The sequence below is a fragment of the Anopheles marshallii genome, chromosome 3 (genome assembly GCF_943734725.1).
Source record: "Anopheles marshallii chromosome 3, idAnoMarsDA_429_01, whole genome shotgun sequence".
In the NCBI taxonomy this organism is placed as follows: Eukaryota; Metazoa; Arthropoda; class Insecta; order Diptera; family Culicidae; genus Anopheles; species Anopheles marshallii.
The window spans coordinates 44,070,779-44,096,400 of NC_071327.1; the positions used below are offsets into that span (position 1 = coordinate 44,070,779).

At 44.6% G+C, this 25,622-nt stretch overlaps 7 protein-coding genes across 7 annotated transcripts; 3 read left to right on the plus strand and 4 right to left on the minus strand.

The window, feature by feature from the left end:
• Nucleotides 1-2,634: 2,634 nt before the first annotated feature.
• LOC128711973 (serine/arginine repetitive matrix protein 1) lies at nucleotides 2,635-7,533 on the minus strand. Its single transcript, XM_053806866.1, has 5 exons — nucleotides 7,522-7,533; nucleotides 6,306-7,314; nucleotides 5,782-5,980; nucleotides 5,061-5,687; nucleotides 2,635-4,891 (listed from the first exon to the last, which is right to left on the minus strand). The coding sequence occupies exons 1-5, from the start codon at nucleotides 7,531-7,533 to the stop codon at nucleotides 2,635-2,637; spliced, it is 4,104 nt and encodes a 1,367-aa protein (XP_053662841.1).
• An 831-nt stretch (nucleotides 7,534-8,364) lies between these two features.
• On the plus strand, nucleotides 8,365-9,706 carry LOC128712659 (ribosome biogenesis protein BRX1 homolog). The gene is made up of 2 exons (XM_053807547.1): nucleotides 8,365-8,556; nucleotides 8,639-9,706. The coding sequence occupies exons 1-2, from the start codon at nucleotides 8,365-8,367 to the stop codon at nucleotides 9,704-9,706; spliced, it is 1,260 nt and encodes a 419-aa protein (XP_053663522.1).
• A 906-nt stretch (nucleotides 9,707-10,612) lies between these two features.
• Nucleotides 10,613-12,805, minus strand: LOC128713450 (phosphatidylserine lipase ABHD16A). Its single transcript, XM_053808310.1, has 9 exons — nucleotides 12,746-12,805; nucleotides 12,584-12,637; nucleotides 12,194-12,507; nucleotides 11,983-12,122; nucleotides 11,656-11,909; nucleotides 11,235-11,584; nucleotides 11,010-11,149; nucleotides 10,794-10,930; nucleotides 10,613-10,723 (listed from the first exon to the last, which is right to left on the minus strand). The coding sequence occupies exons 1-9, from the start codon at nucleotides 12,803-12,805 to the stop codon at nucleotides 10,613-10,615; spliced, it is 1,560 nt and encodes a 519-aa protein (XP_053664285.1).
• An 862-nt stretch (nucleotides 12,806-13,667) lies between these two features.
• LOC128715081 (uncharacterized) lies at nucleotides 13,668-14,731 on the plus strand. Its single transcript, XM_053809964.1, has 2 exons — nucleotides 13,668-13,790; nucleotides 13,865-14,731. Exons 1-2 carry the CDS (start codon nucleotides 13,668-13,670, stop codon nucleotides 14,729-14,731), a joined length of 990 nt encoding a protein of 329 aa, XP_053665939.1.
• A 302-nt stretch (nucleotides 14,732-15,033) lies between these two features.
• LOC128715718 (NF-X1-type zinc finger protein NFXL1) lies at nucleotides 15,034-18,113 on the plus strand. The gene is made up of 5 exons (XM_053810629.1): nucleotides 15,034-15,531; nucleotides 15,614-16,066; nucleotides 16,131-16,789; nucleotides 16,855-17,608; nucleotides 17,700-18,113. Exons 1-5 carry the CDS (start codon nucleotides 15,034-15,036, stop codon nucleotides 18,111-18,113), a joined length of 2,778 nt encoding a protein of 925 aa, XP_053666604.1.
• A 1,659-nt stretch (nucleotides 18,114-19,772) lies between these two features.
• Nucleotides 19,773-21,288, minus strand: LOC128715719 (uncharacterized). The gene is made up of 5 exons (XM_053810630.1): nucleotides 21,244-21,288; nucleotides 20,897-21,182; nucleotides 20,320-20,824; nucleotides 19,994-20,254; nucleotides 19,773-19,905 (listed from the first exon to the last, which is right to left on the minus strand). Exons 1-5 carry the CDS (start codon nucleotides 21,286-21,288, stop codon nucleotides 19,773-19,775), a joined length of 1,230 nt encoding a protein of 409 aa, XP_053666605.1.
• Nucleotides 21,289-21,838: 550 nt separating this feature from the next.
• Nucleotides 21,839-22,636, minus strand: LOC128715720 (solute carrier family 66 member 3). The gene is made up of 3 exons (XM_053810632.1): nucleotides 22,247-22,636; nucleotides 22,049-22,169; nucleotides 21,839-21,966 (listed from the first exon to the last, which is right to left on the minus strand). Exons 1-3 carry the CDS (start codon nucleotides 22,634-22,636, stop codon nucleotides 21,839-21,841), a joined length of 639 nt encoding a protein of 212 aa, XP_053666607.1.
• Between the last annotated feature and the right edge of the window lie 2,986 nt (nucleotides 22,637-25,622).

Consider the following 25,622-nt stretch of genomic DNA (forward strand, 5'->3'; position numbering starts at 1 on the left):
TCTAATTCGCTGTACGGTAAGGAGTTCATCGTACAGTTCGTCATTATAGCGATTCCTCCGTTATCCCTGTACACATACGGGGTTAAGACAGTCTCGTCAGTTTTGGACAACGCCCATGTCTCAGTGGCGTATCGAAGCTATATAAATTCCAGATTCGCTTATAGATTTTTTCTTTAAATTCATACAATTTTTTCTACTAAACATCTTTGTGGGGCACCCTGCACAACGAGGTCCTAGGCGATCGCCTACTCCGTCCACCGTTAGATCCGTCACTGTTATGCTCCAACCTTCAATCACCTCGGAAGGATCTCGTGATTATTATTATTCCCGTACGGATGGGACCAGCCAGTGTACTCAAGCTTGAATATAGGGTGATACAAGCTTCCACCTAGCACGACGAGGACGTGAAGCAGGCACGGTTCCAGAATAGGAGTTGAGAAGGAGAGCCTCCATGTTATGCCCCATTGTAGAGAAATGCAGAACGTAGCTCACTTAATATTTCTCGAGTGGTTTTGAATCTTGGAATTACAAACTTGCAAGAAAGCCTTTAGCTATGTACCGCAGTAATATATTCCCTGCCATTTATGTACTCTTAGCTGGATAGTCAGTGTCTTTATCCGTGTTACGCGGTTCGCGACTAACGCAGATTAGGGCGCATTTGGTATTTGGTTCAAATATTTCCATAAACGAGCTATAGTAGAAATCACTTTCGATAAAATGTTATTGTACTTCTTGAAATAGACGTAAAAATATCAACATTGATTGTGTTTCGTAACGTGGCAATACGGTTTAAAGGAAATTCGAGGTACGTGTTTTTTTCCTGGAACGCATTTTCGGCGTATCTCGGGTAATGGTTGTACACCATCGAGCCGCCCTTAGCTTAACGACCTTTTTCTTCCTCTTTATGGCATAAAGACATTCTAAGGTTATACTTGCCCTTTCTGTTTTTATCGAATTATTTTTATTACTAACGCGGGGCACGGCCTGGAATGGATGCTGGTAGCGTCCTATCGTGTGCCGTCGCTGTCAAAACCTCAATCTGCTTGCCCTTAGCATAGTGGTTATTTTGAAGAGTTATCAACATTCCATTGGTAACATTGTTGTTATCCTTCCATGCGTTGAACTCGCTGTTCTTTTCAGCCACTTTGCTTGGTTTCTTTCGATTCCATTTTTTTGTTTTGGGGAAGACAATGTTTGATTATATACAGTTATAGAAATATTTTCTATGATTATTCTTTATTTGTGTTTTGCTTGGTTGAATTCTGCTTCTACAACTGTTCAATAATAGTGTTTGTTTATTTTCACACGCTTCGAATAAGATTTAAGAGCTGGTTTATTTCCCCCCCCCTACGCAGTGGTACTCGTCTGTCCGTTAGATTGTTAAACATGTCGAAACTCGTTATCATAATTTACTTCATCCTAGTTTATATTGTGTTTTCTTCCTTTTTTAGTTTCTGCACACAGTAAGCTTTCTACTGGGCTACTAATGTGTATGCATCGACATCTTTCCATACCGGATGTTATTCGTGGCGTGTCAGTTGTTGATGCTGCATGCTATTGCGCTACGCCTTATTCGCCGTAAGAAAAGCGAGGAAAAGGACAAACATGGAGGGATAAAAGAATTTCATTATTTTATTATTTTTTCTTAACGGGTATGCTCAAGTACTAGTCTAATTTGGTTACTTAAATCTTACTCTGCCTGCTTCAAAGTATATGTTTGCCTCATCATTTCGTACGACCCTAACTGATTTTCCCCGGAGAAATACGGTCGGTTAAAATTGCAAGAGAACGATTCATCTTAATAGTGAAGGAGACACGCAGGACAGAGGGAGAGAGAGTGACCATAAGTTTTGATGACGGCTTGCGTAATAGGTGTGATGACGGGTGACGATCGCAGCGAAAGCTTACTATACACACACACTCCTTCGTTGTCGTCGTCGTCATGGCAACAACAAGTGGATAAATCTTGACCAGTGTTGAAAATGACTTGTTTTTGGAGTAATAAAATTAACACACGTTGTAAAACTTTGCTAGTAAGATTTTCTCCTTGCTAAGATTAATGTAACCACTTAAAGCAAAAGTGTTAAACATTTGTTTACGAGTCAGTACATAATCTAGTGCAATCCAACCAGCCACCTAAATCACTTCTTGTCTCGACCTAACTGTTTCTCTCTCTCCCTTTATCGCTATCTCTTCTTCACTCTAATGATAAAGTGAAACTATTTTAGGTGTTTTTGTCATACGTGAAAAGTGCTATTCCACACACAAACAGATCCACCCCAAAAGTCCCCTAACCCTCCCCACAATAATCTAAGTGTACTAATGTAGCAAGAGTAAATCGATACGATTAGAAAAATCGTACCCTTGGGACCACTCGTCCTTGCTCAAAACGTCGCTGCAACGTCGATAAAATGGGTATGGAAATAGAGGAAAGCACGCGCGATTACGTGTTTGCATTGATCCGAAATCTGGTCGACACCGTAGCAATCCTCCGCAAGTGCGAACACCTGTGGTACGCGTGGCAAGGCGACGACCTCCTTTGCCGATGTTTGAAATCTGTCTCCGAACGTCGACTCCTATAGCCTAATCTATACAATCATTTATGTCACGATCACGATTTCCTTGTAATCGTCTTCAGTCCGAGATGCTTTGCTGCTTTTTCATAGACTTTAGGGCCCGTTCGCGCAGTTGCTTCTCCAGATCATCGTTGATCACCGTACCGCCCCCACCGGCACCGATCGCTAGGATGCTCTTTTTGGAACGCAACGGCACACCACCATCTTCCTCGTCGGAGGAGGACGAAGAGCTATTGCGATGATACTTGCCACTTGCTTTGCTGTTCTTCTTATGTTTCTTGTGTTTCTTATGTTTCTTCGCGTGTTTTCGGTGCTTCTTGTGCTTCTTACTGCGCTTGCTGCCGGATGAAGCACTAGCATCGTCGGGTGACACATTCCGCTGGCGTTTCTTCTCCTTGCGACGTTTCTTTCGCTGCCGCTCCGATACACGATCGTCCGAATCATCGCTCGAAGAGGACGAACGATTTGTGGTCTCGACCACCGTTGTCACTTTGGCGACGGTTTTGCTCTTTGTCGAGGTGGATGACGAGGACACATTGTTGTTGTTTGTGCAACTGAGCGATTTCGTTACGGCCATCTTCGCAGCGGACGATTCTTCCGGATGCACCGGTACCTTCGAAATACTTTCGGAAGTGGAATGCTTTCGTTTCTTGCCACCTCCACCACCTTGCTGCTGCTGTTCAGCCGAGGATGTACTGTCCCGGTGCACCTTGCGGTTGTTGCCACCTTCCTTAGGGTGCAACACAGGGACAGACTGTTGTTTGCGGCGGAAATCATGCTCTACGGAGGGCAACACGTTCACCGTCCCCTTTCCCGAACCAGCAGTCACTTTCTTTGGTTCTCGACGATCCTTTGCGCGCGATTTGCGTTTTCCCGCACTTTCTTCGCCGGACGACTGATCGTCCTCGTCGATGTCTTGATCATCCTCCTCATCGTCCCCACTGCTCGACGAAGAAGATGACGAAGAGCGACGATGGTGTTGTATCTGTTTGCTGCGTTTCTTTGACTCTAGCTTTCGTTTCGATTTTCGCTTTTTGTGAGCCACTGTGGCCTTCTTGTCAATTTCGCCCTTTTCCTCTTCCACGTTACCATCGACACGCCTGCTGGATACAGGCTTTTTCTGCTGCTTTTCGTCTTGGGAATCATCACTATCGCTACCAGAGCTATCGTCATCGCTTTCCGAGCTTGCATGCTTCTTTTGCCTGCTAGCCTTGATTAACTTTTGCAGCTGTTGTTGCTGTTGCTGTTGATGTTGCTTTCTCTGATCAGCAGAAATCGCTAATGATCCACCCGATCCAGAAGTGTTACCTGCGCTAGCATGCAAGCTAGCGGCGGCCTCACGCTCATGTGGCTTCAGGAAGGGCGATGGAGTTCTCGACAGTGTGCTCCTATAGCCCCGTTCGGACCGCGAGCTATTGACCAGTGAGGATGTAGATTTTGAGGGCTTTCTACTTTCGTCGTTCGATTTGCTTGCTTCGCGACCTGAAGATACCTGCTGTTCATTTGATCTTCGCGTAGTCACAGCGACTACAGCTGCTGGAGAATCTTGCTGTTTGCGTGCACCGGTTGAAGCAGAAGAATTGACCGCACGCAACTTTTCTTCCTTTTCGGTGCTATCTTCTCTGGCAGTTGCTTTATCCGATTGTATACGCTCGGTGGAATTGTGGGGACGTTCTTGTGACACACCTCCACCACTGCTACCATTACCGCCGTCGTCAAACATTTCTGTAGAATCTCTTGCGTTAGACAATCTCGTCGCCGACCGTCGACTACCGCTGGATTCTGCAGGACTCTGAGAAGCTTTCCTATTGCTACCTCGAGCTGGACCACCCTGGTTACCTTTGAAACGATCTTGCGGTTCCGTGCTGTTACTGCGACGACCAACTGTAGAACGATTGCCACCTGCATCTCGGTGGTTTCGTTCGCGATCATCGTAGCGATTCGATGCCGGTGGACCCATCTCCTGCCGACGTCGTGGAGGTTCACCTCTCTGCGGTTCGTCCGAGCGACGCCATTTGTGAGCGTTATTATTTGCCCCGGTGTGAGCAGACGAGGATGTGTCGCGTCCTCTTGCACCACTATCGCTCGGAACACGTTCACGATCGCGGTCACGCTCTCGGGAAGACCCGCGACGACCTGGTCCATTACCGCCTGAGTAACGTTGCTGCGCAGCACGTTCACGATCACGTTCCCGCTCGCGTTCACGGTCACGCTCGCGATCTCTTTCCCGTTCGCGAACATCTCGGTCTGATCCTCTACCGGGACCACCCGGACGCGTTGAGGGTGGAGAACGACGGCGACCATAATTAACGTCACTGAAAGTTTGAAGGATACCAATATTATTAACGTTATGCATTTGAAGATATTGTTAAATCAACTTCCACAATGATTGCAACAGCAAAAAACACTCACATGACGGGCATGGTTCATGGGCATAATGAGCATAAATTACTGTAGCTCCAATTTCTAGGAAATAATGCTTACCGAACATTTCCACGTCCACCTGGCCGTCCAGGAGATCGAGACCGTCTTCTCGGCGATCGCGATCGGTTGCGCGATCGCGAACGAGATCGATTTCTCGAGCGAGAGCTTGATCGACCTCCACGTCCACGACCTGGGCCATCATCACGACCGCGGCCACGCGAAAGGGATCGTCGATCGCGGTTTCTATTGTCCCGACCACCGAATCGTCCACCACCGTTACCATCACCGGGACGGCGACGTGACGCAGCGGAACCTTTGGCTGTCGAGCTACGACCACCATCCGCTTCCGAATCGGATGAATCCTTGTTCGAGCGATAGTGGCGCTTCTTTTGGACACTGTTTTCCTTCTTCTGTATCTCGAAATCATCCTTCTTTCTGCCACGCGATGATGACGAACGGCTGCTACCGGACCGGCTTCTCGATGTATCGCGGCGATTGCGGCTGTGACTTCGGCTACGGCTGCGACTGTTGCGTCCGTTACGCTTTTTGCCGGCCGCGTTTGTTGAGCCTGTCGTGGCTTTTGGTTTCTTCTCGTCCTCGCTATCGCTGGACGACGATGAACCGGACGAGTTTGAATTCGAGCTGTGAGATCGGGAGCTAGGTAAACCCTTTTTTGCTTTTCTCGATCTACAAGTAAACAAAGCAAAAGAACCAATCATACAATATCAAGTATGTACCCACAGCAGGAAGCAGTGAGTGCCACATTTTTACTGGCGCTAACCTTGATTTAGATAGAGATCGAGAACGACTAGCACTCTTCTTGCGGTTACCCTCTTTATTGGCAGATCCAGACCTGCTGCGGGAACGCGAATCTGCTGACGAGCGGCTAGGACTTTTTTTGCTTGTCGTTGATTTCTTTCCCTCCGCCATGTTCATCAGCTTAGATTGCACCTTAGACAATGCGCCCGAATTTCCATTGCCTGAAAAAAATTATATGTTTTATAATTGGATAACAGGAAAGATATTTTAAACTATATCGAATCATCTGAAGTTGTTACTTTAGTCTAAGATTACTATAGGCGACGGTGTTTACAGAGATAATTCGTTATACAGATTTACATAAAATTTTAAAAAACTAAAATATATACAACCGAAAGGTACAACTAAAACATAAATTATGGATTTACCGTACAACATAAAAAAATTGGAAATAGCGAAAGAATTTTTCAAAGCACAAATATGAGTTAATTTTACAACAATAATTAACTACTTAGCATCACAAAAGATTTTCCCTCAACAACTTACTGTTCTTGTTTTCTTTCCTGGAAAGAGAGCTACTTCGCGAACGCCTTCGGTCGCGATCGTTCGTTCTTTTATCCCTTGGCGATCGACTAGAACGTTTGCGCGATCGATCAACAGAACGCCGAGGTGAGCGGGATCGCCGACGGTCTCTTGGGGAGCGTCTTTCACGGGAAGATCCTCTCCGATCGCGAGACGACACCCTCCGATCATTGCGTGATCGTGAGCGATCGCGAGATTTTCTTCTTGCTCTCGAATCACTATTACGTTCACCGGATTTTCCTCGTTCCGCCGATTTGCGGCGGCTAGTCGCATGATCCTTTACATTTTTCTCTGACACATCCGTGAGTTTACTTTCACTTTTTACCATTTCCTCTGACAGTACGCAATCTGCAACTGGTAGTAGGGAAGCCGGTGCTACCTTTTTCGATTCCTTAGGAACCTCGGCCTCAATAAAATCTTCGATCATTTTTTCTTCCTCGTCGATGTAGTCCTCTGGTTCGGGTTTGTACATTTGCCGTGGAGCGCTTTTGTTAGGTTTTGTTTTTGTACCACCGTCGTCCTTATCACGGGTGTGGCTCCTTGAACGGTGGCCTCTGCTTCCTTCCTCCTGCAACCGTGCTTCCTCTTCGCGCTTTAAAATTTCCTCTTTTTTTGCCTGTATAAATTCCGCCGGTATGCCCGTTTCTGAGTCCTGCGCTGATAGCAGCAGCGCCCACAGATCCTCCATGAATAGACGCGCATTTTTTCCGTTCAGAAAACCGGTCAGATTGATTTGCATCTTTTTCGGGCAGGGGAACTTTTCCTCCTCGAGCTGATTGTACACAAACTCCACGATAACATCGTCATCGATGTTGAGCATGTCGGTGATCTTTTGGCTAATCCATGGCCGCAATACATCCAACTTCACTTTGGACATATCGACCCGTTTGTTGAGATTATCACTGAACTTCATCTGCCTCAGCAGTTTCTTCTCCTTGTCGGAGAACCGGGAATCCTGCTGCTGGTTCGTACCCTAGACAATAAAAATACACAATCGTAAACAGGCGAAAAAATAACCGTAAAATAGCACCGTAGATGTGCGCGAAAGTTTCGTAACACCAAAACAGGTGTGTTTTTGGGGGGCAACAGGAAGGAACCCAGCGCACATTGCACAATTCATATACGTCCTTCGGTGCTCCTGCTGCTACTGCTGGTAGAGGAAGGGAAAGAGAACACTTACAGTGAACATCATCCTAAGGCCGTTTATTCAGCTCGGTCGACGGAACACAAACTACACCACGGTCGACTTTCAGAGTCGGAATATCTTTTGCGGCGTGGTAAAACCGGGAAAACACCGAGCACCAGATTCGTCCCAATTTTCACCACTTTTTTGTACTCCCTTTTCGTCCGACAACTATTTCGTCGGCCCCGGCAAATCGTACGACCAAAGGGCGACCCGGACCAATCGTGGTTCAGGTGAAGCACCGACCGTTTTCTGTGCACTGGATGCACCACTTCTTTCCCTACGAAAAACACATTATTGAGCGCTTGAATTCGGGATGGTGTGCCTGTAATTTTCACACTGCGGCAGCAAGTTTTTCACTCTCCAAACATAAAGTGTACGCGCGGCCTTTGCAAAATGGCGTTCTCGGCAAGCAGTCGAAGAGAGAAAAAATACGGCAAAAAAAGCACAGGCAACCTGTCAAATTCGAGCTGTCAGATGGATCGAGAACGGAACGACAATCGAGTGCTCGGAGTGATATTCAAACATTCCACTTCGGTCAACTAATTGCTCACAGCAATGTGTGAAATGGGATATATCAAATAAAATAATGCGATCGTATCGAATAGTCCGTGTGAACTTTGTACAGAATTTAAAATGTTCCATTCTAGATTGAAGACCCTAGATCTTTGCCTTTTTTCGTCAACAACTGTGCCATGCTGTGAATTTGCTGTGAGTTTGTTCTGTCAACGGCGGAACTGTCAAAACAATCACGGTGCTCGTGTGTGGCAATACAAAACCGCGTGCTATCCCATCTCAAATCGTTCCGATACAAAACTGTTTTACGTGAAATTAAGTACAATGAAGCTAATGCAAACAGATAAACCCAATGCCAAGGGCAAAGAGCCGGCAAATTTGAAAAAGAAACTGAAGTCGACGAAAAAACAGCAAGGGAAACAAAAGCAGAAACCCAAGGACTCAGACGAGTCGGACGATGAAGGTATTGAGCCGCTGGCAGAAACACGGATCTCCGATGAACCGATCCCGAGAAAGGTATGTTTAGTAGCGTGTTATGTGTAGGGAATAGCTTCACAGTGGTTGGGAACACTAAACAACAACTGTATGAAATTTCTAGACCAAATGGACTAACAAACAGCGCGTTTTGGTACTGTGTGCTCGCGGCATCAACCATCGAGACCGCCACTTGATGCGAGATTTAAGAACGCTAATGCCACACCATCGTGCCGAACCGAAGATGGAACGCTGGAAAACGCTACAGGTGGTGAACGAAATGAGCGAAATGAAGCATTGCAACAAGGTGATGTTGTTTGAAGGACGCCGCAAGCGTGACCTGTACATGTGGCTAGCCAACGCTAGTGTGGGCCCCTCGGTGAAATTTCTAATCGAAAATATTCACACCATGGGCGAGATGAAACTGACCGGTAACTGTTTGCGTGGTTCGCGTCCATTGATATCCTTCAGCGAAGAGTTCACTAAGCATCCTCATCTGTTGCTGATTAAGGAGCTGTTGGTGCAAATTTTCGGTGTACCAAACCACCATCCGAAGAGCCAACCGTTCGTTGATCGAGTGATCACATTCACCTACCTCGATAATCGAATCTGGTACCGGCACTTCCAGATCCTTTCGGAGGACGGCGGATTGACGGAGGTTGGGCCTCGGTTTGTGATGAATCCTATCAAAATATTTAGCGGTTCGTTCGGTGGCGACCCGATCTGGGAGAACGCTACCTATCAAAGCCCGGCTAAACACCGTCAGATGCTACGCAAAGCCGCCAGCGAGAAATATTTGCAAAAGACGAAGAAAAAGGTCGATCGCGCGGTTAACGCACCGAAGGACACGCATAAGCTAACGCCGCACGGTGAGATCTTCAAGGATAGCGTAGAGGAACAGGTAAAGCAGGTACTGAAGCAAGAAAAGCGACTATTAAAGGAGAACCAGGTACGTGAACGGATTGAAAAGAAACAGCAGCTAATGAAGCAAAAGGATGCGATGCGGAAACTAAAATTAGCCGTCGCCAAGAAAACTGATACTACGAAAGTCCCCGCAAGAAGAGCAATGCGTAAGGAAGGCGATGGCCCTCGAAAGGGGAGCAATGGTGCGAATAAGGTAAATCAGAAAGGTAAGGTAAAGGTAAAGAACGTTGGCAAAATGAAGATCAACAGAAAGGGAGGCGATGTATAATTGTAGTTCGTCGCAAATATAAACATAACTTGAGCGGTAAATACATAAGAAATGTACGAATAAATGGCATTAAAAAAGCTTAGAATTGAAAATTTCCCAATTTTTGTAGAAACTATCACAAAAAACGACCATGGAGTCCCATATTCACCAGATAATAAATATATTACGATGTGAGGTTTTATTTTGTTTTCACCAGCCACGCTTCGATTATATCAGAATTACACACCCTACGGGTAAAATAGTTTAGATCTGTTTACCATCTGTTGGAGCAGGAAAATATTCCTGATATTTGGTTGAAAAAATCCTTCACCTTGAAGGGGACACCATTCAGTTTCGTCTCTTGCCTTACCTTCACCTTTCAGTTTTATCGTGTATCAATAGTAAGTTTCCATGTATCATATCATATATAAGAATGTAATGGTTGGTTTTCTCCCACCTCATTCTATCCATTTCTTCCATTCCTGTTCTTCGTTTTCAGTTCAGATTTTGGGTTTAGTAGTAAATGTCTGGAATCTTGTGAATTGTAGAACGCTTCCCATTTTCCTACCACAAATGCACTCATGACAAAATTTGCACATGTGTTACTTTCTCCTGCCATATGGAAATAATAGTGCTACGGGTAAATATGTGTACGCGTAAAAAATATTCCCCTCTCTCATTATTACGGAGCATAGCATTACAAAGCTAGATTCTTCAGATTGGATACAGCACGAGGGCGTTAAGTTAGGATGGTACAATTAAAGATTTGACACACGCACACGAAAAAGCTCTGAATTAAAGCATGCAAATAATAACCAATCAAATACAAAAAAATAACACAAAACCCTGCACTGCTTGAACGTACAAAAGTAGCTTACCACAAACTACACTTGCGTCGGCTACTTAATAGGATTTATGTGAAACATTTTATGTGAAAACGTAATCCGTTTCGGATGGAATTTCCCACGGTGACTGGAAGAATTCTTCTGGTAGCGGAGTGCAGTGGGTCGATTTGAAGTCCAGCAAGTATTTTTTAATCTGTGAAAAAGAGGAAGAACAATTAACTATTCCGTTGATGTTACACTGGAATCAAAGCAAAGAATTGTACCAGGAATTTAACCATTGAGTTACGTTGCTCGGTTGTGTACTCGGCACCAATTTCTATGGGGTAGCTTCGACTGGTACCATTGTTGCCATTGTCGCTAAGGTAGGACATCAGTAGCGAGATGCAATACTCTTCCGGCACTGTAGAAAGTAGACAAATTGGATACAAAAACGTTATACATCCCACATCGCAAGCCATTTGCATTTAAAAGATACTCACCATTCTTGATGAAATCGACCGGTTTCGATAGTAGCTCTTTCGCGAGCGCTTCCTGTTCCGGCTTGAAGATGTTCGGAAAACGATACTTAAGCATACTGATGAGCAGGTAATTTCCTCGATTTGTACCTAAATTAGCATCTCTGGGAAACAGAAAAAAACACAAAAACGAGTGTGTTTATTGCTAATTGCTGCGAGTTCTACTTCGCTCTTCTCGACGTCACTTACTCTGAGCAAATAATTTCATCCTCCGTTCGTCGTATCAACAGCACCGGTCCATTGTATCTAACGATCAGTTCTGTATTGTTTAAATTAACGTAATCCCGAATGGCGATTTTGACAATGTTTGAAATTCGTTCCGGCATACGGGGCAAAGCAAGCTGCAGCACATCGTCAAACGTTGCGTCCAGAATAACTCCCTTCACCTCTGGATACTGAGAAGCTGCATAAAGTGTCGAATATCCTCCGATGCTCCAACCGTAGAGGAGAATATTTTCCGGCTTAAAGCCAAGTTCTCGAATGGCGAACTGCAGTACAGCATCGATCGCGTTTTGATCTTGATCCGGGTACGGACGTCCCTACATCATGTTAATCAATCACATTAGAGGATTTTTTCTGTTGCTCAAAACACTATCGCCTGCTTACTTACGCTACTTCCTGCGAATCCGGGATGATTCCAACCCAGCACAGAATATTTTAAATCCAGCGGTGTGGACATGATGCCGATCTCGTAGAAGCTGGCATTTCCCTCCGAGCAGATGACGAGCGTTTTACCGTTGGCACTTTTGTGCCTATTATCAACTACGATCGTATCTATTTCGTTCCCATCGGCGGTTTTCACTTTGTTACGTTGGCCATTGCACTGAGTAACTAGCTTCGTCCGGCCTTCAATAAGCATCGGTTCTAATAGGGAATCACAATGTACGGTAAGTATCCGTCCGAAAATCATATACATGTAGAATCAATACACGCTTACCAACATAGCTTTGTAGTAGCCGCACCGAACCAGGATAAATCATTCGAATACCAAACGTGTGTATAGCAACGTAAGCCGCAATCTGGCACGGGAGCGATGAAATCCAGAAATTCTTATTTCGCTGAGCTGTCGTTTGACGACTGTGAATAGTAGTAACCGTTAGTGAATTGTGTGTATTTACAGCAGTTCCAGTTCGATCGTTTGGTCATACCTTCCACCTTTGACGGTGTAATCGATTGGCCATTGATGGAAATCAAAGTCGTATCGCCGGAGGGCAGTTTTTGGATCGCCGCAGCGATCGCTATTGCGCCGTGCATTTTCAAGCGTTTCCGCAAATCGAACGTACACCATATTCATCGACCGTCCCAAACCTCGCATACACAGGGATACTGCCACCAACAGCCCGATACCGGTCGTCACCTTCGCAAAGGTGCCAACCGATTCGGCGACAAAATAACCGCGCCGATACAGAATGGACACGAGGATTGGGGAGGTGTAGTAACTGAAACTCCACATCAGATTAAGCTGTTGACAAAAATGTAATGTGTGGTGCAATTAGTTTTACGTGAATAACTTCTTCCCATAATGCCAACAAACTAACAGCTGTCAGTAGCTGATCTCCATATTTTTCCAATGTTCCTGGTTCGTAATTGTCCTGGTATGAAAAAAAAAACACAACCACCAGTCAAAATAAAAAAAGAGAAAGTTAAGCAACTCATGAGCGATGTGTAGGGCCAACCGTAGTTTATAAGCTAGTACTAACCCGGGATCCATCATATTCTTTCAGTAGCCTCGGTGTAAAAATGTACTTATGGAATGGCATGTTTTCCAAGGTGGCCGAACACGGTATTTGTTTGGTTGTGCTTGTTGTTCGTTGCTTCGTCACTTGAGCCGTGAAACGTTGTTCGTGAAAGGACGTATGCGCACAACTGCTTTCTCGTCCGATAACTCTTACACTTCTGCTGCTACTGCTGCAAGGATACACTGGAATGGGGTAGAAATATGCTGCTGCGCCACTGAGGCTGGTTTGCCTTGGCGAGTATCTGCTTCCTGGCTGTGGCTGGAATTATTCGAGGCGTTGGAATCCAATAGTTCGGCGGTGGATTGGTCGGTATCGTTGTTTAATCTCCAATCTATGCATATCCACTAACTAAAATACCACTTATCTAACATAACACCATCTCCCCGTGAAACGGATCGACAACACAAAAGCGGAAAGCAAGGTTCGGGTGTATTGGTAGTTTTTTTTTATATAATTGCTTTTCTATAACCTTTTTGTTGTTGTTTTTCGTTCCGATGACGTTTATTGAAAGTGACACACAACCAAGGTAAATATAGCTACCATTTCGAATGCAGCGTTTTTTCCATTAATTCCTTTTCTCAAGCCCGCTGAATTGATTCTTTATGCAAAATTTAGCTGTACTTCATTTTGCACAGAAAATCATGATTGGCTGTGTTTTTTTTCATGAAATGCATCCGCATTTTCGAATATGAAGCTCAGGGCACTCACAACGATGGACGAATCTGGTGAGTTCTAGCTGTCAAACTGCCACACTTTCAAACAACTGCAACCGCCAAAACATCCCAACGAGCAAAGTGGCGTTGGTGTGTTTTGTTTCATTCGTCGTGAAATTTGTCTGTCGCTTTCGATTACAACGTGAGAAATTGTAACATACAACAGAATAATGGGATCGTTAAATAGCAAAGTTTCACCCTCTGGTGAAAATACACCGCCATCGGACCATGAACCATATCTTGATCCACGTTCACCAACGCTCTACATCAACAGAAGCCCCATCACTCAGGAGGTACGAATCCCGTTGGTTGGCCCCACAGCGTAGTATTTGGTTTTTCATTTATTTATTACTGATTACTCCTTCAGCAAACTGATGTTCCTCCCAATGCATCGATCACCAGAGGGAAAGATCTCACATCTGTGCTTACGGAACCATCTGCATATGCTCTCCAGACGCCGAACAATCTACTACCGAAGCGTTTCCAATCCATCATTGATCCACGTTCACCAAGCACATTTAACAGGACTCCGCTAGTCATAGCACCGGAGGACGTTGCAAATTGCTCCTTGACTAACGTGGTATCTTCACTAAGCTATGAAGTGTGCCACAACGCACTGGAAGAGGACAGTAAGGATGCATCATTCAAAGATTGCGACTCGCAAATGCCGGATTTATGTAATCTTCAAATCGAGTACGACGAAACGGCACCGATTATTGAAGCAACGACGGACGCTAAAGAAATAACCATATTCGAGGACGCTGAGGTAATACCCTTCGTAGGTAACGATCCCCGTTCACCGTCCATTGCAATTGCCCGTACGCCTATGGTGTTGCCGAAGCACGGTAATGATGAAGAGGCAACGAAACAACACAATGAACTACAGGTAGAGAATCTTCATGCTCTCGAAGGTGACTTAAAAGCGGAGGTTGCAAAGCAACAACATACCCCACAGCAGGATCCGCAGGAAAACCATAACCGGGGAGAACAAACGCCGAAAAAAGGTAAATTGACACCGAGGACGGGCAACCGTACGCCGTTGGGATGTATGACCAACATTGGTACGGTATCGAACAACATACGCAAAATGGCTCTCATCGGACAGACCAAACAGAACATGATAACTGATGAGCAAAAGTTGCTACCCCGCAACGGTAACATTGGCAGTGCAGAATTGAATGCATCGGCCAAACAGACCAATCGCTCGCGAATCCCTAAGCTGAGAATGTCGTAGAATCATAATACCATTTCCAATTTTCAGTGTGTTTATTGTAAGGTGTTCGACTTGCAGTTTTGATAAATAAAACTAAATAAAGGATTAGTAAAACAATAAACGAATCAAATGAAATAGTAAAGAAAATGAACAAACGGTACAGAATTCAATGTATGTATAATTTTCACCGGGATTGAACGGAATGTCATTGAATCGCGCATATTCCACGTAAAAACATCACAGTAGGCACCGGTAACCAAACAGTCAACATCGCTAATCATATCCGATCCCGCTGTTGGTGACTTTGCGAGATATTGCGTATAATGGCTTCCCGTAATCGTACCACGATATCTCCGAAAGAGCAAAACGTCTGGAATGTGCCCGCGCAACCGAAGCCGGAGCCGGTCAGTGGAAAGCCGCGCAAATTATCCACGGGAAACACCACTTCCAAGCCAGCTTCACCGTCCACCGTGGAACAAAGTGTGAGCGGGTCCAAAATTCCGCTGCCTACCGTGTCGTCGAGCATGTTGAAAAAATCGCAGGACAAATTTATTCAGGTGCAACGTCAGCATGCTGAAACGGCAATGAAGTACGCTGCCGAGTACGTGTCGAGCGAGGATGACGATGAGGAGGAGGAACAGGATGAAAACAACGGAGAAGGTAGTGATGTGGCCACCCGAAACATTCTTGGTAATGTGCTGAAAAATTATCACGGTATCGACGCGGATGTGGGCAAAACACAGGAATATTTGCAAAACCTGCTCGAATCGCGCAATGCCGTGTGCCTGATCTGCATCGAGACGGTGAAACGAGCGGACAGGGTAGGTAGTAGGGGGATAACGCTAGGAAAATTGTGTAACGCGTACTCCAGCATGCGGTTTTTCGATACGGTTCTATTTTCAGATATGGTCCTGCAGCGCGTGCTACACGTTCTTTCACCTCATGTGCATACAACGATGGGCTAATGATAGCATGTCTATGAAGCGCATGAACCACGAGCAGCAGGAGGGCTACTACAACAACCGTGGGGAGTACATTCCTAAGCCGGCACTCAATGTGCAATGGGACTGCCCGAAGTGTCGACGGGAGTATGTGCCGGAGGAAATTCCTCGCCACTATGAGTGCTTCTGTGGCAAGGAGCGAGACCCAAGCGCACACCCCTGGTTGATACCGCATTCATGCGGCGAACCGTGTGAAAAGAAACTAACTCCAGCGTGTGGTCACACGTGCCGGTTACTGTGCCATCCAGGACCGTGTCCACCATGTCCGCAAACAATTAATGTTTCATGTCGCTGCGGTTGTTCGCCGGTGAAAACAATCCGATGCGCGCAAAAGACGTGGACATGTACCAAAAAGGTGAGTGTACTTGGTGGACAATCCATGGGTCGGATTTGGTGTATAGTTTCTTTTTTCCTTCTAGTGTAAACGTACATTGAGCTGTGGAATACATGAATGCGGTACCCAATGCCACGATCGCGACAATTGCCCACCGTGCCAGAATCGCAGTGAGCAGCTGTGTCTTTGTGGGTCACAAACCAAAGAGGTCAACTGTCACGAATCACGCTGGCAGTGTGGAACAGTATGTAGTAAACCATTATCATGTGGTCTACATCGTTGCGAACGTGTTTGTCATGCTGGACTTTGTGGTGCCTGTCCGTTGGGGTTACCACGGTCCTGTCCGTGCGGTAAATCGGAAACACGAGTCGCATCCTGCGCCGAACATATTGGAACATGTGGTGATACGTGCGATAAGCTACTTGCTTGTGAACAACACCGCTGTCCGGAACGATGTCATCAAGGACCGTGTGGGAAGTGTCTGGAACTCGTACCAAAAGTCTGCCGTTGCGGTTCAACGAAAAAGCCGATCGTATGTCACCGGGAAGCTATTTGCGAGGGTCGATGCAAGCAGTTACGCAATTGTGGCAAGCATCAGTGCAATCGCAAATGTTGCGATGGACAGTGTCAGCTGTGTGATAGGGTGTGCGGGAAGACATTACCCTGCGGGAAGCATAAATGCAGCTCACTTTGCCATCAGGGTCCGTGCTATCCGTGCAATCAAAAATCCAGCGTAAAATGCCGGTAAGTGTATTTTGGTTCCGTATGTTCCTTGCAACTACTGACACTGATTTATTTTTTCTTTTTAGTTGTGGTGGTACTGTTGTCGAAGTGGCGTGTGGTCGTGAAAGGAAAGCGAATGCACCGAAATGTAAGCTTCCCTGTCGGGTGGCTTCCAAATGTCATCATTCTAATACGCACTCGTGCCACACGGGAGAATGTCCGGCATGTACGCAGCCATGCGGTGAGCGGAACGATACGACCAACTGTGAACATCCGTGCGGAGCAAAATGCCACGATGCCGTACGGGTGGTGACACGTGACAAAAACTTTAAACCTGTTGGCCCATGGGATGTGCCGAAGGAGATTGTTGAGGTAAAAACTTTACCTCATCCGGCATGTACCGCGAAGGTGCCGGTCATGTGTCTGGGTGGTCATGAAACCATAGATTGGCCGTGCTCCATCTCGAAACCATCGTCCTGTGGTAGGCCCTGCGATCGATTGCTTAAATGCGGTGTGCATCGTTGTCCGCTGGCTTGTCACAAGGTAACGCATCGTGCCAGTACAACGCAAGATTCACGCTGTGAGGCCTGTTCCGCTGGATGTTCCCTTTCCCGTCCGACAGGATGCATTCATCAGTGTATCCTACCTTGCCACAAGCCTCCTTGTAATCCGTGCCTGGTGTCTATCAAAGCAAACTGCTATTGCGGTCTCACGCAGGTGTTTTACAAATGCCATGAGTTTTATCCTGCCGGTGTGGAGAACAAAGGACCGGAAGAGATGGCCGAGCTGGATCGCCGGCGAGAATCGTTTCTGAGCTGTGGTCAGAAATGTATCAAAAATGTAAGCATTTATTACAACGGATTTTTGTTGTTGTTTGATGTTTACAGCGTTTATCTCATAATAACATTTTTTTTTTTGTTGCGCTTTACAGTTCCCCTGCGGACACCGCTGCTTTTCTATCTGTCATCCTGGACGTTGTCCAAATCCGGAGCTGTGCTCTAAGAAGGTTAAAATAAGCTGCAAATGTGCCCATCGTAAGGCAGAAGTAAGCTGTAAGGTGGCGCGCAACAATCCAACTCTAGACTGTGACACACAATGTGAAGCCATCAAGGCACAGAAACAGGAGGAGCGGGATCGTAAGGAGCGGGAGGCACGGGCCCAACAGGAGCTCGAAAATCAGCGCGAACTGGAGGAGTACGAGCGCAAATTTAACAAACGAAAATATCGTGAACGTAAACGTCATCAGGTGCAACAGGAGGAAACAGGAAGACATTGGGCTGTATACGTGCTGCCGGTTGTGGCAGTTTTGCTAGGTGTAGTTGGATATATTTTGTTTATGGAATAAATTGTGTGTTTTGTTTTCCCTTTTTGTTTAAATTATCATCTTCTACTTGGGTCTATTGTTGCACCAAGTCCATGAGATGACATATGACATAACTTTCTTATCAACAAGCGCAAACAAGGATCAATTGCGATAAAATTAGGCTATACGATTACAATAAACCGAGAAATGAATTTAAATATTTACATTTTTATATAGGTTAGCATTTGAACCACTTTGTACATGTATAAACAAATAAAACAATATATAAATCTACGCGTTGTGTATGCGTTAATAGAAGTACAAGTTAGAAATCTCATGTATCGTCCAGTGTATGAGTGAAGCAACGAACGTGATTACAATCATTGCGTACTGATGGGTACGTACGCAGCCGGACACTCACGTGCGCTCTCCGCGTTAAGTCGCTCATCGGCTGACGCCGGCACGACTGTCCAGGGATGAGAGAGAAGGACGATCTGGACATCATCATCTCGTCTCCGATGAGGCTGCGGGAGTCGGGTTTAAGCAGCGAAGAGATAACGTGGTGGTGGTGTGACACTGCATATTATTTTAATAAACTATATAAAATTTGTTTTCTGTAAATTTATTTACTTTGTGTCGTCTCGATCACTTTCGGTTACCACAATACCACCAACGTAAAATATCATAAAACGTTCAAATATGTAATATTCACGGCATTTCTCGAGGATTTGCCATCATTGCATATCATTAAACATTAAAAAAAGATCGAAAAGCGATTTAGTTTGAGGCTATGTAATGGGGCAGGATCTAAAACCTCTTCAAGGATCTACAGCTCTCCGCGGGTGGTGACGCATGGAAAAACAGGAGGGGGGAGGATAGTTCAAGTTCTGAACGTCGTGCGCATAACCAGGCGCTAAACAAAGCTCTCACGTCCCTCCAGAGATACACATAAATACTTACAGAGGCTTAAGCGCAGAGCGCAGATGCTCAGAAATATTTTTGACCCCGTATGTGTGGAAGGACAATGGAGGAGCAGTATGGCGAATTTACTGTCGTACAACGGATTACACTCGCCAGGCTCCGGTGGGCTGGTCACATCATGAGAATGACACCGGACGACCCAACCCGTAAAGTCATTTTAGGTCGCCCACATGGACAGAGGAGGCATAGTTGATGAGGAGGAGTTGATGCGTCCACCAGAAAGGCCAGAGCTTGGGATTAGCTGACGGCGGCGCTCGACCGTAAGCAGCTTAGAGAACTGTTATTTAATATTATTATTATTATTTATTAAGTCAATATTGTTTGCTTTGAGGGCTATACAACAGCGTCAGAACAGAAAATACTTTTGCAACTCTTGCAGCAGGCCAAGCCCGCCAAGCGGTTGTAGCGCCGGATAAGTAAATAAGATTTATATTGAGTCTTTTTTGGAAATGGACGACTTGGTTGTGTACTGGTAGCGGCGCCGGTCTTCAAACGACAGCATAATTCCACCCGCACCAGTCCCTCGCAGAAAGCACTAATTATACGGCTACGTATTAAAATAAGTCTAGTGAGGCAGGCATGACCCATTATGACCTTACGCCAAGAAGAAAGAGTACAAATGGTTAGTTTATTAGCACATTTTATTGAAAAAATTCATACCATTGTTAAGCCATTTCTTGGTGTTTATGATATCTGTGTACAGGTAGTATGAACAAATCATTACAACAGTTTTTTCCTAGTTCCTTTGGTTGGTTCACTTTGATGAACAGAGAAGTCATAATGTATTGTCCAGTGTATGAGTAAAGCAACGAACGTGATTACAATCATTGCGTACAAAAACTCCGGTCGATTCCTGAAGGCAGAAGAGCAATAATTGAGTAGATTGATTGTGCACAAATGTTCCACATGCGTTACTGGAGACACAGGGTCAGGCAACTTACTCGTGAGATGTGCCACAAATCGTATACCAGTAGGCTCCATCGGACGGTGGGTTCGCAACGCAATGAAAATCAAAAGAGCTGCTGTTGAACGTATCTAGGCAGAGTTCGGTGCTTGAGGAGTTAATATTGCGACAATTGCCGATCGGTTGATGTCTGCCAGGCGAAACGGCGTGTTGGGGATTAAGAGCTATTGCCAGTCCCAGATAAATTACAAAGTGTCCCACAATGTAGCCGTTTAGCATGTGGTCCATAAACGATTGCCTGCACGCACATGGACGTGATAGATTATTCTGTGTTCATAAGCCATATGTGTTTAAAGAGCTTACCTGTGTGAGGAATTCCGGTTGCTTTTGCGATCAAACTTCCAAAAGATCGTCAACACAGCAGAGAACACACCGATGACTATGGCACTGCCTGGAATGCCGAGCACGGTGTGTAGCGGGTAATGGATTGCCAGGAACAAAGTCGATCCAACGGATAGTGAAAGACTTGCTGCTCCTACGGATACCACTAGCTCCGTCCGGAAAGACCCGGATGCCCAGCGGTTATGCGTTGAACGATCCATCCATGTGCGTAGATTGTGGAAAAAGTAAGAAAACGTAAACGTAGTAACGGCAAAGAAGAGCAACAAGGTCCAGGGCACGGAGTAAATCCGCTCGCTTAACAACGGTTCGGTTTCGTGGAGTGTCCAGTGCAAATACTTAATGCTAATCATGTCGAATGGCATATCAAATAGTACTACCAGCATCCCAATGGCGATATGCTCAGACCACCGGCACTTAAGCCGCAGCTTCGAAACCGCCCAAAACGCTTGGTAATAGAAAAATGGATCTGAAAAAGAAAGGAAGCGAACATTTTGACTCACTTGTGCAACAAACAATGTTCCTGAGTTCTGATACGGACAAACGGAAAATATAAAGATGGGTATCCTTTGGCCAAACAGATCGATCACGGTTGGGCTGAACCAGATTGTTTCGCCATACGGAGAAAAGTACATACAACCTTCTATCAACAGTCCACTAACAACACTGCCCAACCACAGGAACGGCCATCGTCCACGTCGATATAATGCGTGTCCTAAGCACAAGAATGCACCAACGACGCAGAAAGTTTGACTGACAATATAACTCGGTAGTAGTGCCCATAGTTCCACCGGATGATGTATATTAATCAGCCATCGAGGAAAATCCTACAACAATAAGAATGAAGACAATAAGTTCAATAGAAATGGGTTGTTTTCGCGTAAATACCTGCTGGAACTGCTCGGCGGTGCGTCCAATTAAAAGGGAATACATTTTTCTGTACTCTATCCACGTTAGATGCTTGATTAACTGACAATCTTAACAGAGCATACGTATCATTTATCGCTTGCCATTGGCCCACTAAACCATACATCAAGAAATGCGATTATCGTTCGACACGTATACAGACACAGAATTTAGTATGTACGGTGAAGCAAGAAATTAATCAATCTTACAAAGGTCAACCACCGTAGACGATTTTATTTCGGTTCAATAAGGGTTTGACTTGATTTGAAAGCATCGATTAGCTTTAGCTTTATTGATCGTAGTTTTCGAAGTCAGACATCAGATATCGTTATTTTACATTTAATAATTAATAAGTTCGTTAAAAATTGTCAAGAAACTTCTCATTGTCTAAGAGAAGATCAATTTCCTAAGCTACTACCGTAAAAGCATGGAGGGAAACTCTCTACTGAGGTGTATGCATTCCCTGCATGGTGCCTGTTTGGTTGCTGCTGAGAAATAAAACTATTCGAAATATATCGGCTCAAGGCAATACGTGCGCAAATAGATTGTTGTGATGTTTTTTGGTGCTGTAGAGGCGTTAATCCTTCTTTGGTTTTTTGTAGTACCACGCGGCCAGCAATACAGAGCTGCTCAGCACGGTAGAGATGCCGAAGTTGGCCAACAACATTTTGTCACCAGAGTCCAGCATGATCGTGTAGATGCGAGCTGTTTCCGAGAAAATGCAAAAAATAGCAAATGTCTGTGAATATAATAACTCGTTTTTAGTGCTCAATGTGCGTATCCTTACTTGAGTTGGTAAACGCCGAAATGCCCCACGTGATCAAGCTAACCGATTGTGAATCCTTCGAACGCAAGATGGCGATCAACTGCATTACCTTGCTTGTTGCACCGACGGGGGTAGTGAATGGCTGTTAGGAAATCAAAAATTTGTCCGTTGAGAAACTGAAACACTCGGTTATGGAAGAAATGGTCAATTTGGTCTTACCACAAGCATCATCAGCAGTGAGGAAGGTATAATTGTGGTAGCAAAACCAATAAATACTGCCACATAGATCGCCCCCCACTGGTATGCACGGTTGCCAAGCAACGACTCATAACGCAGTACGTAGTACACTAGCACGTACTCTTGCACGAGCAGAATTGGATATTCCAGGTAGGACAGGAACGCATACCCATTGGTGTAGTTGTACAACATTGTGACGGTGTAGCTGCATAGTTCCATTAGCAGTCCGTTCACGCTCAGCCCTTTGGCAGACTGCAGCTGCCGGACGGTTTGTATTTGCGGTACCTTCGACACCAGACATGATGCGATGGTAACGATCGACAGCACATCCGCTATCACGTACAGAATTCCACTTTCGTCCAGCAAACCCATTGCGACAAGTAACAAACAACACAACAGTAAAGGATGGCCTCTGCCTTACACTAAGCTTCGGTTGGTTTCTTGGTGCAGAGTATCTTCGGCAATCGATGTTCCTCTTCAAATCACCTGTGTAGAGCGCGAGGTCAAAAAATCAGCTATTATTATGGTGAACCTAAAAATAGAGAAGAACATTTAACTAGCGATTGTTGGGACGAAGCAGGGAATTACGTTAGAGCGTTGAATGGTGTAGTGGGTAATTGAGCGATGCATTTTCGACTCACCCAAAACGCATATACACTTTAATGATGGTGATATTTGTCATCACTAAAACACTGCCGTGCACTGTTGTATCGGGGTGGCTGAGTTTGCTGATTTTGAATCTTCAGGTCCCAGTACAGTTCCCAGTTTCCGAACTGCAGCACCATACTTATTCTACGCGTTGGACTGACATACGTAATTATCGACCACACGGCATTTTTAGCGAAAATACGAACGCACGACGCGTGTAATCGGGAATGACGGCGATAGCCAATAGAAAAAATAGGGGTAAACACCATGCAGGAACATCTCACCACCGATAGACAGCTGTTCACGGTCGGTTTGGTGCAGTGCCATAACCAACACTAGCGCGTTATGAGCATAGGTTTGTTTACCATCGCATTGGTTGCGGCTTTTATTTTGACAGCTGGCACTGGCGGTGCGAGTGCGCGCTTTTACGCATGCGCAAACAAAAAAAAAACATAATTTCAAATTGGAATTAAAACAAACAGCAAATCGAACGATGTATTCCATATACTGTTTTAAGCGAAGGAGTTTACTTAAACACAAATGATCTGTTCTGTTTGTCTAAGGATCGTCACTTGTGTCGGCCCATAGCGCAAACACTTGCTACATAACTTAAATAGTCGAACGCATGAAGTCGAAACAGTAACCAAATTTTTTCCCAATTCTTTACTTAGTTTACTTCTTTACTCACAACGAGTACAGAAGATGCTGAGACCGATTCACCGTCCAAGAAATTATCTGTTTAGTGAAAACACCATCACTGCCAGATACATGGGTCATTCTTTTTGTCTTGCATAAAAAACTCAATCGCTGAAGCTAGATCTCTAACCTCCTTAAGATATTGGAGATGTATCGTATTGAATTTTAACACCTTTGATTTCTAGTCACGACGAAATAGCCTTTTTTATATTGTGAATGCTGAACCTTCGTCATTCTCACCATACAAACCTCAGATAAGCGATTCACAATCACAGCGATCGGAATCACACAAAATTTATCGCAACTTTCTTCGTGCCTATCAAAACTCTACCTATCATTGGTTTAAAGTCAGCGTGAGGGTCCTGAACTCTTAATGGTTGAAGCCGTAACGTTACAAAACGTTCATAATTCCATTTGAGGCATGGAGTTTTTGCAGAGTTGCAAACGGAGAGAAAAATAATCAGAAAAGGTGTTTGAACAATAATACAATAACGAACTCTATCAGGTCGGCAGGCTCCGTTGCGTTGGTCATACCGATCAGCCATACACCGATGGACCGAATGACAATAAATATAAATAGAATGTATCGTCTTTCTGACCATCCTCAAGCTTTCTTCAAGAGACGTTTGTAGATCTTTGACGCTTATTGCTCACAATAAATCTAACCAATAGCGAATAGCTAACCCTACTCTGGTCGATAATCGGATAATGTGCGACGAAAGCTGGAATAGGAAAAGACAATCAGATTTCGGATATAGTTTTGCTGTGCATCATGCAATTTGGAAATAGAATAGAACATTGGACTTGCATTTACATTTTTCACTAAGGGCTTCTTGTGTTGTGTTATTGAATTTCTTTATCGTTCTGATTTTTTTTTTGCTTGGAATACGTGTTTCGGTTTTTAGCTACGATAACTAAAGCACATACACACCTTCGTAATAGACACCTCTCCTCTACTAGTAGAACAGAAAACAAAACATGGAAAGTAGACTGTTACACATAATTACTACAAATACAAACAAACATAATAGAAAGAAAGACCGAGCGTTCGAATTAACTAAAATTGTACATTAAACATCGTTTCATTAAATAGAAACACACTGTAGTAGAAACGACCGTAAAAGAGAAAGACAAACTTTGAATTCCGATAACCAAAAAATAGAAATTGTAATAAACAGTGAGATAACATTTAAAAAAATCGTTCTACATCGCCTGGCAGTTCTGTCGGTTGAGAGAAAGAGAGAGAACACGTAACTGGAACCAAGAAGTTTACATTCTCACTTCAGATTGTTACATTCTAAATCCCTTCCAGCTACTTTTCTTGTATTCTTCTCGCTCTCCCACCCCACCGATTGGTGAGGACGGGCCGTGTAATTTTTTTTATCGGTTACACTATATCGCTATCTGACCACATGTTCTTACGCACTAGAATTAATGTTTCTCCGCAAGCTCCATTAATGGAACTCCGCAGTTCCGCAATTGTGGGTGGCGGGTGGTATATTTGTGTGTATGAGTTCTAGCAGCATTTGTTTGCTATTTGAATCCTTTCCTAATAACTCATTCCCAACCAAATCCTCTATTATTATATTGCCTTCAATAAACACGACCATCTCGGGGTTTCCTCCCGTTTGTTGTTGACTACACTACAAACTAACGTTACATATAAAATAAAGCATTATCCACGAATTGTTGTTGTTTTGCTATCATGAGTGTTATTCTGTTTCTCTTTCTTTTGTAATCCTTTGTATGCTTTCTAATATATTGCGATCCAGTGCTGGCTGTTTCAATTCTTTCGTTTGGAAGTTTATACAGCCAGAAATGTTTACACTGGCAAGACACACGGTTAAGTTGATGTGCTCACGAAAAATAGTTTAAAAACTGTGGAATATATTCAGCAACTAACGGAACAAAAAGGTATTGTAAGTTCATTCGAAGGCATCTTACTTATTCGTTCCTACAAAGCAATGATGTTTACCGTTGACAACCATACTCGGGGAAGACAATAATAACATTT

Coding starts and splice junctions, on each gene's coding strand:
- LOC128712659 (XM_053807547.1), top strand. CDS start 8,365: ATGAAGCTAATGCAAACAGATAAACCCAATGCCAAGGGCAAAGAGCCG. Junction 8,557..8,638: donor ATGAACCGATCCCGAGAAAG/GTATGTTTAGTA, acceptor TGAAATTTCTAG/ACCAAATGGACTAACAAACA.
- LOC128715081 (XM_053809964.1), top strand. CDS start 13,668: ATGGGATCGTTAAATAGCAAAGTTTCACCCTCTGGTGAAAATACACCG. Junction 13,791..13,864: donor GAAGCCCCATCACTCAGGAG/GTACGAATCCCG, acceptor TTACTCCTTCAG/CAAACTGATGTTCCTCCCAA.
- LOC128715720 (XM_053810632.1), bottom strand. CDS start 22,636: ATGGGTTTGCTGGACGAAAGTGGAATTCTGTACGTGATAGCGGATGTG. Junction 22,170..22,246: donor CACTGCTGATGATGCTTGTG/GTAAGACCAAAT, acceptor ATTTCCTAACAG/CCATTCACTACCCCCGTCGG. Junction 21,967..22,048: donor TTCGGCGTTTACCAACTCAA/GTAAGGATACGC, acceptor TCTCGGAAACAG/CTCGCATCTACACGATCATG.
- LOC128715719 (XM_053810630.1), bottom strand. CDS start 21,288: ATGTATTCCCTTTTAATTGGACGCACCGCCGAGCAGTTCCAGCAG. Junction 21,183..21,243: donor CCGCCGAGCAGTTCCAGCAG/GTATTTACGCGA, acceptor TTATTGTTGTAG/GATTTTCCTCGATGGCTGAT. Junction 20,825..20,896: donor CATCTTTATATTTTCCGTTT/GTCCGTATCAGA, acceptor TTTCTTTTTCAG/ATCCATTTTTCTATTACCAA.
- LOC128715718 (XM_053810629.1), top strand. CDS start 15,034: ATGGCTTCCCGTAATCGTACCACGATATCTCCGAAAGAGCAAAACGTC. Junction 16,067..16,130: donor CGTGGACATGTACCAAAAAG/GTGAGTGTACTT, acceptor TTTTCCTTCTAG/TGTAAACGTACATTGAGCTG. Junction 17,609..17,699: donor GTCAGAAATGTATCAAAAAT/GTAAGCATTTAT, acceptor TGCGCTTTACAG/TTCCCCTGCGGACACCGCTG.
- LOC128713450 (XM_053808310.1), bottom strand. CDS start 12,805: ATGCCATTCCATAAGTACATTTTTACACCGAGGCTACTGAAAGAATAT. Junction 12,638..12,745: donor AAGAATATGATGGATCCCGG/GTTAGTACTAGC, acceptor TTTTCATACCAG/GACAATTACGAACCAGGAAC. Junction 11,585..11,655: donor CCGGATTCGCAGGAAGTAGC/GTAAGTAAGCAG, acceptor AACATGATGTAG/GGACGTCCGTACCCGGATCA.
- LOC128711973 (XM_053806866.1), bottom strand. Junction 5,981..6,305: donor CAGGAAAGAAAACAAGAACA/GTAAGTTGTTGA, acceptor AATTTTTTTCAG/GCAATGGAAATTCGGGCGCA. Junction 4,892..5,060: donor GGTGGACGTGGAAATGTTCG/GTAAGCATTATT, acceptor TCAAACTTTCAG/TGACGTTAATTATGGTCGCC.